Raw genomic sequence first — 12441 nt, 5'->3', positions numbered from 1 at the left:
GGTCTCTGGAGGTCTCAGTGAAGATCCTGACTCCCACTTTTTCCAGTTCTGTGACTTGGGGACAGTGTTTGGCATCTCTACTCGGAGCCTTGTATAAAGAGTGAAAATAGACTCAAGATGCAAGCATGAGTATCTATAGCCTCATTTAAGCCAGTGTGGGCCCAAATATCTGGAATAGTTGGAGAGTGTATGAGCTTCCAGTGTCTGTTCTCATTTTACCCTAAAAAGTTACATCTTCAGAAGACCCTTTTTTGGGCACCTGGCTGGCTCAGTAGAGCAGACGATTCTTAATCCCAGGGTTGTCAGTTCAAGCCCCACATTGGGCATGGAGCCTACTTAAAAATAAGTAAATAAATTTTTAGAAGTCCCTCTTTTTTATTAATTGTCTCTTATGGACCATTTATAAGTTGTTAATATTGGACTGATGGTGGACGTGCATACTTTTCACGTTCATGTACATAAATAAACATATATATATGCTGTTGTTTTCTAGTAAAGAGCTGTGGCCTGTAATGGATAAGTGGATAAAATACAGGAAAGGACACGCGAACATCGCATATATTCCTGATATTATTATAGCATCGATACTGAGGCTGATTGGTGAGTTGTCTGTTTTATGAAGTGTTTTCTTCTTGACCATGTCATGGTGGGGGAACAAAGCTATGAAACGTCACTGGAATCACTGATCTGACACCGCTAGAATAGATGCTTTGTCGCTTCCTTCTCCTCACTTGCTCTTTCTTTATAAATTAATGTTTTCTCCCACTTTGTCAGAGATGAAGTCTTCATGCTGGGACACTATACGTGTGATTACATGTGCGCTGCTCAGTTCCTACCACTCGCACACACCGTGAACACCCTGACATGAGGGTGACTCACACACCCAGGCAGAACTGTGGTCAGTGACACTCGAGTCTCGTTGGGTTTCTGAGGCCCGCCACCTCCGCCTCGCAGCTGCTTCTCTATTGGCCCAGGCAGGTTCACATCCTATAACTTCATGACTGGGCCCTGGCTCTGTTTTCCTCCAAGCCCATATACAGAGATTAAAATTCTCATTTATTTTTTTTTAATTTTTATTTTTTAAAAGATTTTATTTATTTATTCATGAGAGACACACAGAGAGAGGCAGAGACATGGACAGAGGGAGAAGCAGGCTCCATGCAGGAAGCCTGATGTGGGACTCGATCCCAGGTCTCCAGGATCAGGCACTGGGCTGAAGGAGGCCCTAAACTGCTGAGCCACCTGGGCTGCCCTAAAGTCCTTATTGAAATGAGGCATAGATTCTCTTTCATCCTTGATGAGCAGGACCGCAATGGCTTTGAGTCTGCTCCCCATCACCTGCATATTTTTATTTTTTATTTTTACTTCTTTTTTCCTCCTTGCCTAATTTCTGACAAGTTGCTCTCTAGGCTCTGCAGAATTATCAGTGATGAGATCTATTAATTTTTGGAAGACTCTCCTTACTTTGAACTGACTTCTCCATCTGCAGCACGTATTCCTTGCCCTTGGGGCACAGCATCGAGATCGAGGCTCATCTGAGACCTGTGCTGTAGCCATCAGGTCCTAGGAAGTTCTCACCATGAGTTTTGAATATCTTGGAGTTTAATTAATTAGAACTTCAAGACAGCACCACTTGAAATTAGGCTTCCAAATACTTAAATTATGTAAGTCAGTCCCATAAATAGGTTTGTTATGACTTGTATATCCGGGCTAGTTTTGTTACTGTATCATTAAATAGGTACTCCTGCTCTCAAGGAAGACCTCTGATTTCACTGGATATAACCAGAAATACACTTGGAGTGAAGTTACCAAATGGAGAGTGTGTGTGCCAAATGATTGGTAGAGACGGTGGGGGAATTAGAAGAGATGCCCGCAAAGATAGGGGGGTAGAAGTGGAAGTGAGTGAACTGCTCTGTGGGGGACCATCTCAAACTATAAGTTTGCAGAATTCCTTATTTCGGGATGCCTTGAACAATTTTAGCCCTAATCCAGAAGCACTAAGGACCCCTCAGGGGCAGGGACACATTTTCAACATCCACTGGCATCTGGATGTCTGCGGTCTGCTTTTAATAGCATCTTCTCTCACAGATTCAAGAAAAATGTTCATACTTGGAACTGACATTTTAAATTACAAAACCTTCTTGAAAATTTAAAAAATTGGGTAATGTTAAATTCATAAATACATTTATTGACCTAGATAAAATATCATCGGAATTTTGAAAACATGAAACTTCTTGAAGTCTTCAAGTCTTCAAAACTTTTGAAGTATTGAAGAACACTTATAAAATACGGTGTGATTTTTGCTGCTGTTGTTTGCAAACGTGTCTGTTTATATATGTACTGGTCGTAATAGGAGGAGACAGGTGTGGGAGAGGGGAAAGCTGAGCTGCTGGTGACTTCCACACAGTCTTTTGCATCTGTGGTGGAAGGTCAGCCTCATGTGTCATTCTCCCCTGCAGTTGGTTTTCAGAATTCTTCCGTATTTTGGCTGGTCATGCAAATGGTCTGAGAAGTTTTTTAGAAAATAAGTGTGGGGATCCCTCGGTGGGTGGCGCAGCGGTTTGGCGCCTGCCTTTGGCCCAGGGCGCGATCCTGGAGACCCTGGATCGAATCCCACGTCGGGCTCCCGGTGCATGGAGCCTGCTTCTCCCTCTGCCTGTGTCTCTGCCTCTCTCTCTCTCTCTCTCTCTCTCTCTCTCTGACTATCATAACTAAATAAAAAAATTAAAAAAAAAAAGAAAAGTGTGGCTACACACATCATTAAGTCATATATGATAAGTTGTATATTATGGGAATAATTGATAACATAGTTAATAGTATTGCAGGTTAAAATGATATTATGTAAATATTGAATGTGATCCAAAGGAGATGGTGATGGTCAAAGTAAGAGCAGAACCAGGCCTGGCGAGCCCTTTTTGGTCTGCAGATGTGCCTGGGAGGCTGAGCTAACATGTATGACTGAGCTCTGTGTGGAGAGGGCTGCTGTGAGTCACTGGTGGCACAACTTTGCCTGCTCTGGCTGGCTGAAGCATTATTGTTGGGTGATGGGTTGCCAAGGGTGGTAAGCAGACACAGGTGAGGCCTGCTGGCAGAGTTCTGAGGAATCCCTTCAGGGTCAGGTGTACATGGCCCCTTCACACCTGTCCGATTTGGAGTTTGAACTATTTGTAAGAAGAAACCCTGTAGAGAACCTTCTTGCAGCTTCCAAAGCTAATACTCACTGAAGAATTTAGTAAGTAAATTGCTAGGACAGGAATTAGTAATGATGACCGAAGTCATCATTTACAAAATAACGGTGTTGTGTTTATTCTGATTTCCAGATTCGCAAAACCCTAACTGGATTTTCACTCCAAGGGAAATAAAAGATGCTTTCTGTCAGAACAGTTCAGTGTTTCGGATGTTGGATAGGGATGTGAATATTGCTGTTAGTGGGGGCCATGTATGATTATTAGATGGGGTTCTCACATCCTTGAACGATGATGTGTTAGAGCATTCTGTAGACTGCATTGCTCTAGATTCGGGGGCCTCAGAGAAGTGATGCAACCTGCTTCACTCTGCTTGTTTCGGGGCCGACATGAGGCTTGGGAGGTTCAGCCCTTGTCTGAGGTCACACCCTGGGGTGGCAGCAGAGCTGAGAACAAAGTTTACGTGCTGCTAAATTGAGTTCAGTGCCCTCGGAGAGCCTATTAACCCCCCCTATGGCCCACCTGGTATTGCCTGGAGCCTAGAAGCTAGGATAACGCAGTTTCCCACAGCAGGGTTTTGCAGGGCTAGCTGAAGTAGCCATTGTCAATTTGTACCCAGTCTCTTCTGAGGCCTGTCGCCTTTGTTCTGAAATGATCTCAACTCATTTTTCCCTTGGTCTGCACCTGTGATCTGAATGAAAACCCTGAGTGGCCCCAGGTCACCTTCTCTGCAGGCCCCTAGCTGTCCTCACACTTCCTGGGTGCTGTGAAATGTTGTTTCTGACATGGAGATGAAGTGCACGTTTCTTACTTGTATTTTAATATGGCTGAGCCACCTGGAGTCACATGCTTTTCTTCCCATGTATGGAGCAAATTGTCTTATCATCTTCGTCATCATATATGTAAGCCCCCGCCCCCCCCATCTCCATGTTGTGATTTCCTCTTACTTTATTCCGGATAGCTCCATTAATTTAAATAGCTTGTAAAATCCAATTTGTTGTGCATTTTTAATTGAAAGAACAGGAGCCATTATAACAGGGTTCTCTATTATCTGGGAATACACATCCCAGGGCTGAAAGGAGCCCATGTCTGTGTTTGGCACACACCCCATCCCTGTCTCTACTATCCGTTATGTATTGAACACCCTAGTAGACTGTGTCGGAGGACAGATCTGGCTACCAGTTTGATAGAATTAGAAGCAGATAATTGATCAATAAGTGAAATTCCTGATCTCTGAAGGACATTACTTTTCAGCCTCAATGAAGGATTTCCCAGGAAATTACCCAGGTGTTTATATTTTCATCCTAGGTTTGAAATTTTCCAGGGATTCATCCATCAGTGGGAATTGACCAAGTCTCTAGCAACATTCTGGTTGCACAGAACCAGCCCTGAGTCGGTTTTTCTCGGGGTTACTCAGAGGGAGCCCAGTGGCCTAGGTTCACATACAACCCCGAGGACATGTGCAGTATTGAGAAAAATGTGGACACAGAAAAGAGATTGCAGGGCATATCGTAAGAACCCAGGAAAAGGATCTGGATAAGAGTGCATCTGGGTATGTCCCAGAGTCCTCTCCGTACAAGAGATGAAGGGTATGAGGCCTCGTCTTGAGGGAGGGATGGGGCCTCTGCTTTGAAGCAAGCTTGTATCCACAGACCCTTGGAAGAAAGGAAGTATCCCGGTGAGTGGAGGCTAGCCAGGGGGCGGAATGTGGTTTGCTGCAGCCTTCAGTTGGAGTTACCTCCCCAGCTGCTTCTTTCCCTCCACATGTATCTGTGAGGTGTTAACATATTCAAAATTTAAAATAGCATTTAGCTTTTCATTTAAAATCAGTAATAACCAACATTAACATAAAGGACATTCTCAGTGAAAAATATTTCCCAACCACAGTAACTGGAGGATGGGCACGTAACCTTGTTGCAGACCTCTTTCCTATCTGGATTCATGGCCCTGTCTGCTTTGCACTCAGGCTCTTGCAGTATGTTGTTCAGTTGAAGTGTATGAAGGAAATCCAGTTTTATACGGGACTGGTAAAAGGAGAGGAGTATTTTAATAGCTTTTTCAGATCATTGTGGCTATTCCTCTTTGATGTTGCATTAAAATTCCCCAAGGGGTAGCTCCCTGAAGGCTGGATGTATAGTGTGAGGTGTGCTTACCAGGGGGCCTTCCTGCTTCACTGCCAGTTGGTCTCTGGTGCACGTTGAAGAGGCTGTCTGCCCATTCATGATTCTGTGACATGCACTGCTCACTTGAAAAATATTGATTTGCATAGATCTTCCAAATGTCAACAATATCGAGAAAACAGACATTAATATCATCACTGATCTCATCAGAGAAGTCTTAAATTTTTGAAGCTGTCAAGCTTAGGGTGGCTGATGGAAGTTTTTCCAGAATTCTAATTTTGCATAAGAGCTCACAATTTATCTCTGACAACAGTGATAAATTCCTTTCAGTGACAGGTTCACTTTATTCATTTTTGAGAAAATGTCTCTTGGTCTGAATAGCTATAGTTTGTCAGTTATCTGTTCAGTGAAATGTGGGTGTTGCATGGAGAAGCACCAGTTCCTTTCCCTTCCCAGTTCAAGCAGTTTACACCAGTGCATGTCCTCGGGACAGCAGGCGTGCCTGGGTGTGTGGCATATGGGCTCTTGCCCCCCCCCCGCCCCAATCCCCTTCCCCCGAACTTTACAGACTTCTGTAGTTTAGGGATCTGGATTTAATAAGAATTGTTATTGCTTCACAGAGGACATTTGTAAGTGCAATTCACTTTTTGCACTGGGAATTTCTGGCTTGTAAGGGGGACTGCCTGCAGCCGCCACCCTGTAGGTACCAAGGGCCCTTGGCCTTTGTGCCGTCTGTCTGGTCCCAGCCCTGGGAAGAAGGCAGGTTGCCGCTAAGTGAAAGTTGTGTTGTTGTGAAAATCATTTTGACCCTGAGTAGTACTGTGGGGGTCTGCAAATCACACCTGAGAGCTGGGGTGCTGCTCTGCTTACTTAGAACAGCCAAGTATTGGGTCCAAACCAGGCCTGATGGACAGCCTTTCAGGGCGGGGTTGGGGGTTTGTCTCAGAACCTCACAGAAATCTTCCACTTCACGGTGCGCCTGCTGAAACCAGTCCTTCTCCTAATTGCACTCCTTATGGTACCTTCCCCGAGAAAGCTGTGCACTGCCCGTCCCCCAAGTGTGAGTGAACGTGGGGTGATTGGTGGTCTTGCTCAGCACCACCCCTACCCCCCAGTAAGACAGACAGTGCTCGGTGGGGTCCTGGTGCCTCACCCTTTTTACTTGCTTTCTTGGAAGAAGTATCTGTTTTAACTTCAGGATCGTTAAGCTTAATGAACACAGTGTTCTAGGAAAGAGAGCAGAAATTTTCAAGTCTTACAGAAAGTTCACATTTCACTGAGGATTGTTTGCATTCTGGTTCCCTTATGTCCCCTAGGTCGTTTAGGCCAGCTGGGCTTGAAGGAAGGCTTCCCATCTGCTGTGAAGAATATTAGTTCTGTGATTGGTATGTTCATACAGCACGCCCAGGATGAAGGTAAAACCTTTGTTAACTGAAATTATTTTTAAGTCCCTTGCGTTCTCCTATTAAAGTCTGTTTGAGTGTTTACTGCAAGCCGGGCTGTGTCGCTTAGTGCTTCATGCTAGGGGGAGTGGGGCATTTGATAAGCTGCAGTGATGGGATGAGCACTGGGTGTTATGCTATATGTTGGCAAATTGAACTCCAATAATGAATGAATAAATGAATGAATGAATAGATAGATAGCTGCCGCTTTGCCTGTTTTCAGCAAGACATTGAGCACATGTGGGTTTTGTGTTGTTTGAATGATGATTTGACTAAAATTTAACTTACTGTATTTTAATTAAATAACTTATAAATAACCTTGCTAAATGAGAAGGCTCACCTACCAGAATTTTGGACCTTGCCATGGCCTGTTGGCACCCACTGGCCCTCTGGTCGTGCATTGTGCTTAGTGCTGCAGCAGGCGGGAGGACCCCGTCTCACCTCATTTCTGCATTCTTCGTGTTCAGAACACTTCAGTGAATAGCTAATGGAGTTACTTACTTGACAACTACTTTGGGATCCACATTTTATTGAAACTTAAATATGGAGCATGATCCTTCCAAAGCTGCGAGGCCTGGATCTTTGTGGCCGCGTGTCCTGTGCTAACTGGCAGTGCTTGAGGTCAGCCTGGCAGCTGGGCCTGCACACGACTCTTCTGCTCTTTTGTCTCTTTCCATTTGTAGATCTTTAATTTTTTTATTGTGGGTTTTTTCTTTTATATTTTCCATTGCTGGCAGAGAGTGCCTTGTATTTGACTAGTAACTCCGTGGAAGACGATGAAAATTTTGAGTAACAGGCATTTTCTTGTGGAATGACTGATATGAAAATTCTTTCCAGATATACCATGGGGCATCCAGCTGGCGGCTGTGTACGCTCTCTGTGATTTGAGTCCCAGCAACCCAGCGGAGATATCCAAGATCCTGGAAGCCTGGCGCAAAGAGACCGCGCACAGCGTGCCCTCCGCAGTGCTCAGCTGCCTGGAGGAAGTCAGCTCACTGTGCGCAGAGGAGGTCGGCTAAGCTGCGGCGTGCCACTGTGTCTAGAGAAGTGCCTTTACATATCTTGAGTACAAATAGATGAGTCTGCTCACAGAGCACAAACAGGTTCCAAAAGGAAAGACATCGAAGAGAGACAGTGCCCAGAGGCTCTCCTCTCACTGTGGCGAGGAGACAGAAGCCAGCCGTGGCAGGGCTGCCTTTCCCCAAACCGCATACATTTCACTTAAGGCTGTTGTGATTCCATGACATGTGGGTTGTAGTATTGTGTCCTTGGTCAAACAACAAAAACTTGAACTTAGCCCTTTTTGCTGCAGAAAGTGTCCTTTTAGTCGCTTTTTAAAATTGAGTGGCATTTTATAATGAATTTAATATAAAAGCATTGATTTGATTCCTTAGCTAATTTTGGACTTTGCGCTGAAATGATTGACTTAGGAGAAAAAGTAAATTGGCTAAGAAAGAGCTAGAAGACCTCCACTGTCTTAGCTGGAAATGGGCTACAGAATTGTTTCTCATGGTGTAGCGGCTTGCACCTAGTCAGAGGAAAACCCGGCAGAGCCTTAGAGACCCATTCTAGTGCATCTTCTTCCTGTCTCTGCAGTTCCTTAAAAGTGTCACTGTATCAGGACAAGGGGAGCCGAAGAGTAGAAGTTCACTTGCAGGGTTTGTGTCAGCGACATGTATATAGACGATTCAGAGATGTGCGCAGGCTCGTCTCTGTGTGTGCCGTGTACATATGGACAGTGCTATAATGTGTTTCACATTTGATGATATTCCACTTTCGGAATTTTAGTATTTGTACATAGAAAATGGGTTTAATAACTCACCGTGGGTCTGATTTGTCTTATATTCATCATTTCTTAAAACTCTTGTATGTGTTTTTTATAATAAAAAATAAAAGTAAGCCATGCACATGATTGTTCTCATCAGTGAAGAATGACACTGGGTGTTACTTCTACTCCAACCAAAGATGGAAAGTTCTTCACTCTAACCAAAGATGAAACGGCCGTTCCAAGAGTTAGAAATAATGTGACGTTGCCATTGTCTAGCCGGTTTCTCGGAGATGCTCTTAGCGACATCGGATACCAGATAATTACATGTACTGATTGGCCCTCATGATTGGATGTGTTTGTATACCTACAAATATTGCTGCCCTTTAAAAATTACATTTGACAGCTATTTTGTTACTCCTGCCTCGTGTTTTTAAAGCAATTATAACAATCATAATTGAGATTTATAAATAACTCTGCATTGCCCTTTGGAAGCTTTCTGTTGGCATGGTGTTCTTTCTACCAGTATTTGCTGAGCGTGCGCTCCATGATAGGGACCTCGCTGGGAAAGAAAAATCCTAACCACCCATCCAGGAAATCTGCATTCAAGTTGTAGTAAGTGCTGTGTCATAACGTGGAGGTTCGCCCTGGAATAACAGGGGCAACTCCTATCTTTCTGAGTATTGGTCAAGGAGGGTCCCTCTGAAGAGGTAGCAGGTGAACTAGGACCTGGGAGGAGGGAGCCAACCCTGAGACAAGACAAGTGACTGTCCTGGGCAGGTGGACTGGCTCTGGGAAGGAAGAGCCCACTGTGTGCGGGAAGAAGGCTGGGGTGGCCTGAACACACAGTCTGAGGGGTGAGTGTTCAGTCATATGGGTGACTGCCTGTCACTGGGGTCTGGGCAGCCAGCCCCGGGCTTGCTTATGCTTGGAAGCAGGTCTGACAGGGGTGTCATATGAGGTCATATTTTATTGGGGGAACTTTTCTGGGGCAAAAGGATGGGAGGAGGGCAAAAGGGCAAGCCAAGACCTGTCAGGAGGTCTGCGGAGAACACAAGAGAGCAGTCCAGAAGGTCAAGGGCACGTGGGTTTCAGATATGTCTCCGAGGTGGGATTACAGCTGCAGTCATGCACTGAGGTAGAGGGACACGTAGGAGTCAAGGTTCCTGGCTTTCTGAGTTGGTATCTGGACTTGGGGCCAGGTACACACGTTTGGTGGCTGGAATCACAAATCTTCAGTGTGCTTTTAGGATATGGGAACCTCGAACATCCACATGGAGGTGGCAGCCTTTCCAGGCAAGTCTGGAGGTGGAGACTACATCAGGCAGACGGAGATGACGGTGTGGGGAGGCGTTTAACGCTCAGAGTATGGTCACGGGGAATGCGACCTTGCCGGCCACTACCTCCTATACCTGACAGTGGGTGAGCTGGGGGCAGCAGGGGGTTTCCTAGTCTGTCTCCTGGCCCTGGCAGGTGGCCCTCCGTGCTGGAGCCTCGAGGTCAGGTGAGATGATGGTTGCCTTGTGCCTCCTGTGGGTGGCGGTGACCTCGGTGGCCTTCCCATAGGGAAAGCCGTTAAGGGAAAGAGAAGATTAGGTTTGCAGATGAACTTGTGGGGCAGTTTGCCTGGTGAGTGTCTTGGTCGTAGGCTTCGAAACCATTTTTTAACCTTGGTAGGTTTATGTGTTTGTGATTGGCAGAGAATAGGTAGCACCGGCCATTTTCTGCTGGTTGCAGTCCTCTGGCCACCAGGTGGGTAGAGTTGACTTGTCGGCCTCCCTTTGGTGTGGCCTGATAAAAGCAGACGTGAGCTCCCCGGGAGCGCTGTCACCTTCAGGGGTGAGGCTGGCTTAAGCTGTTGTTGGATTTAATTTCTGGTACCCAAGCAGAACACTTCTGTGGGTTTTATCATTTAACACAAGTGAGTAAACAGCCAAGTGAATGAATATTTGAACCTGGAGTTGGATGGGACGTTAGACTAGTGCTGGGTTCTCCACACCCAGGAAACCCACAGGTTCTGGGCAGCCCAAGCTGGCTCCTGCACAGCTTACTAAGCAGCCTGAGACAGGCCTGCACCTGCGGTGATGCTCATGCAAGCCCCGCGCTCTGGCCTGGGCTGCTGGGTGCTAACGGCGCAGGAGCCTGGGGAGCAGTTCCTGGGACGGGGGCAGTGGACAGTGAACAGTGTGGCATCGTCTTTGCTCACTTCTGAGTGCTGTCCCTTGGACTCCCCCGAGGATGTCCCTGCGTTTCATCCCAAGCACAGAATGCACTTGCAGGTGGTGCTTGGGGCTATCATTTTACACCCTGAGAGACCCCAGTCACTGCTCACCTTGTGATGAGGTAACTCACAAATCAATTTTTAGAACCGGAGAGGATTTTGGACTTGGGAATGGAAAGATTTGCACTGTAGCCATTAGAGGGCGCTGTAGCCTCACCCGTGAGCCACACGGTCTGGGCCACAGAGGACACGTTCAACTGGCTTGTGGCCGAGGTACAGTCACCCAGGGATACCAGCTTGCTGTCAGATGTGGGACCTTGAGCGGCGTGGGTCTTTGCACGTAGACCCCTCCTCCCCGCAGTGAATGGGGAGGATGCGTGGACAGGGTAACTGTCCATCCGGGTGTTGAGAGTGCTCCTCCCCCTCCCTGCCAACAACAAATGTCTGGAGCTGGCCTGTGCGTTGGGCTCTTTCCTGGATATTTTTCTGGTGATGATCCTGGAGCAGAATGCTTTGGCAAAAACTGGCAGCTGAATAAGGCAGCCAGGTGGGCCAGCGGTGGTGCTGGTGGGTGGGGAGGCCGGGAGTGCTTGCCTGCTTAGCCAGACGTGTGAATGGTGGTGATGTTAGCCTGCCGGCGCCAAGTGTGCCCAGTTCCCCCAGGTAACATTCCCCACGCGTCCTCCCGCGTAGAACCATGTTGTCAGGAGGCTGCAACGTGCGCAGGGCCCAGAAAAGGAAGGCTCACCAAGCTGTCACATGAAGATGCCACAGAGGGTTCCATGTGGAATGTTCTAGAAACGTAGGGGAAGTGCTGCAAAAGGAAGACAACAGCCACTAAAAGCCTTCCTCCCTTGCCTCCTTCCACTTCTGGTGTTTTCCCAGAGAAATGAGTGCGTGGCTGTGACACACAAACCGTTCCTTTTCCTGCCCCGAGAACTCCAAGCAGACCTATTTGTGCGGCGCGACATTTCTGTCTCTGTGTGCTGGGTTTTTTGCAGATCACAGAGCAGATCACTGAGCCCGTGCCCTGGGCACGGTTACATAGCAGGGACAATGTGGACAGAGGTGGAGCTGTGCGTGACTTGCCAGTTGTACTAAAATGACAGGTTTGCCTTTTGTGGAGCACTCGGGTTTTGTGAACCACACCACGACCCAGGCTCCCTGACACTCGTGCCCCAGCGCCGTGGCGTCCACACTGGAGCCTGGCCTCCCCGGGGGGCCTCTGACTCTGCTGCTGGGAAAGCTGGTGCTGCCCAGCCCGTCCAGAGGTTCCGTGCAGGGGGCGGCAGTAAGGAGGACACAGCTTCACCCCGCACCCACTGAGTGCTAGAGGGCGGCTGTCTGGGCTTGTGTATAGTGATCCTCCAGTGAAGTGTGGGCCCCCAGCAGTGGGGGGGGGGGGGAGGCGGGGGATCTGGGGAACCTGAACGCTGCTGCCCCCGGCCAGGCTCTGCCTCTGCCCTCCCAGCCCCCTACCGTCACCTCTTCATCTGTTTTGGGGAGAAATGAGAAAGAAAGAGGAGGGGAGCCGGTTTACCCTCTCCCCACCATCCAGAACCCTCGTTCTTTGTAAAATCGCTCACCTCATCTCTAAGAATGTTAATGTTTTCCATCTCAAATTGTCCTGAAGTGCTGCTCTGGGATAACGTCACCCTAAATCGAGGGTACAGCTGATGAAAGAGGAGGAAAACAAGGGGTCGAACGT

At 47.3% G+C, this 12441-nt stretch overlaps 1 protein-coding gene across 2 annotated transcripts in view; it reads left to right on the top strand.

Moving 5' to 3' along the window:
• ICE1 (interactor of little elongation complex ELL subunit 1) overlaps nucleotides 1-8656 on the top strand; it is a 58628-nt gene extending 49972 nt beyond the window's left edge. For both annotated transcript variants that reach the window (XM_055308210.1, XM_055308209.1), the window contains 3 exons: nucleotides 494-600; nucleotides 6622-6720; nucleotides 7585-8656. In XM_055308210.1, coding sequence (XP_055164185.1) covers nucleotides 494-600; nucleotides 6622-6720; nucleotides 7585-7766 — 388 coding nt within the window. In that variant the 3' untranslated portion in view covers nucleotides 7767-8656. The remainder of the gene's footprint in view (nucleotides 1-493; nucleotides 601-6621; nucleotides 6721-7584) is intronic.
• Nucleotides 8657-12441: the final 3785 nt, after the last annotated feature.

Source organism: Nyctereutes procyonoides, unplaced genomic scaffold (assembly GCF_905146905.1).
Source record: "Nyctereutes procyonoides isolate TBG_1078 unplaced genomic scaffold, NYPRO_anot_genome, whole genome shotgun sequence".
Classification (NCBI taxonomy): Eukaryota; Metazoa; Chordata; class Mammalia; order Carnivora; family Canidae; genus Nyctereutes; species Nyctereutes procyonoides.
The sequence above is the reverse complement of the archived record's forward strand: the minus strand, read 5'-3'. Positions and strand labels throughout refer to the sequence as shown.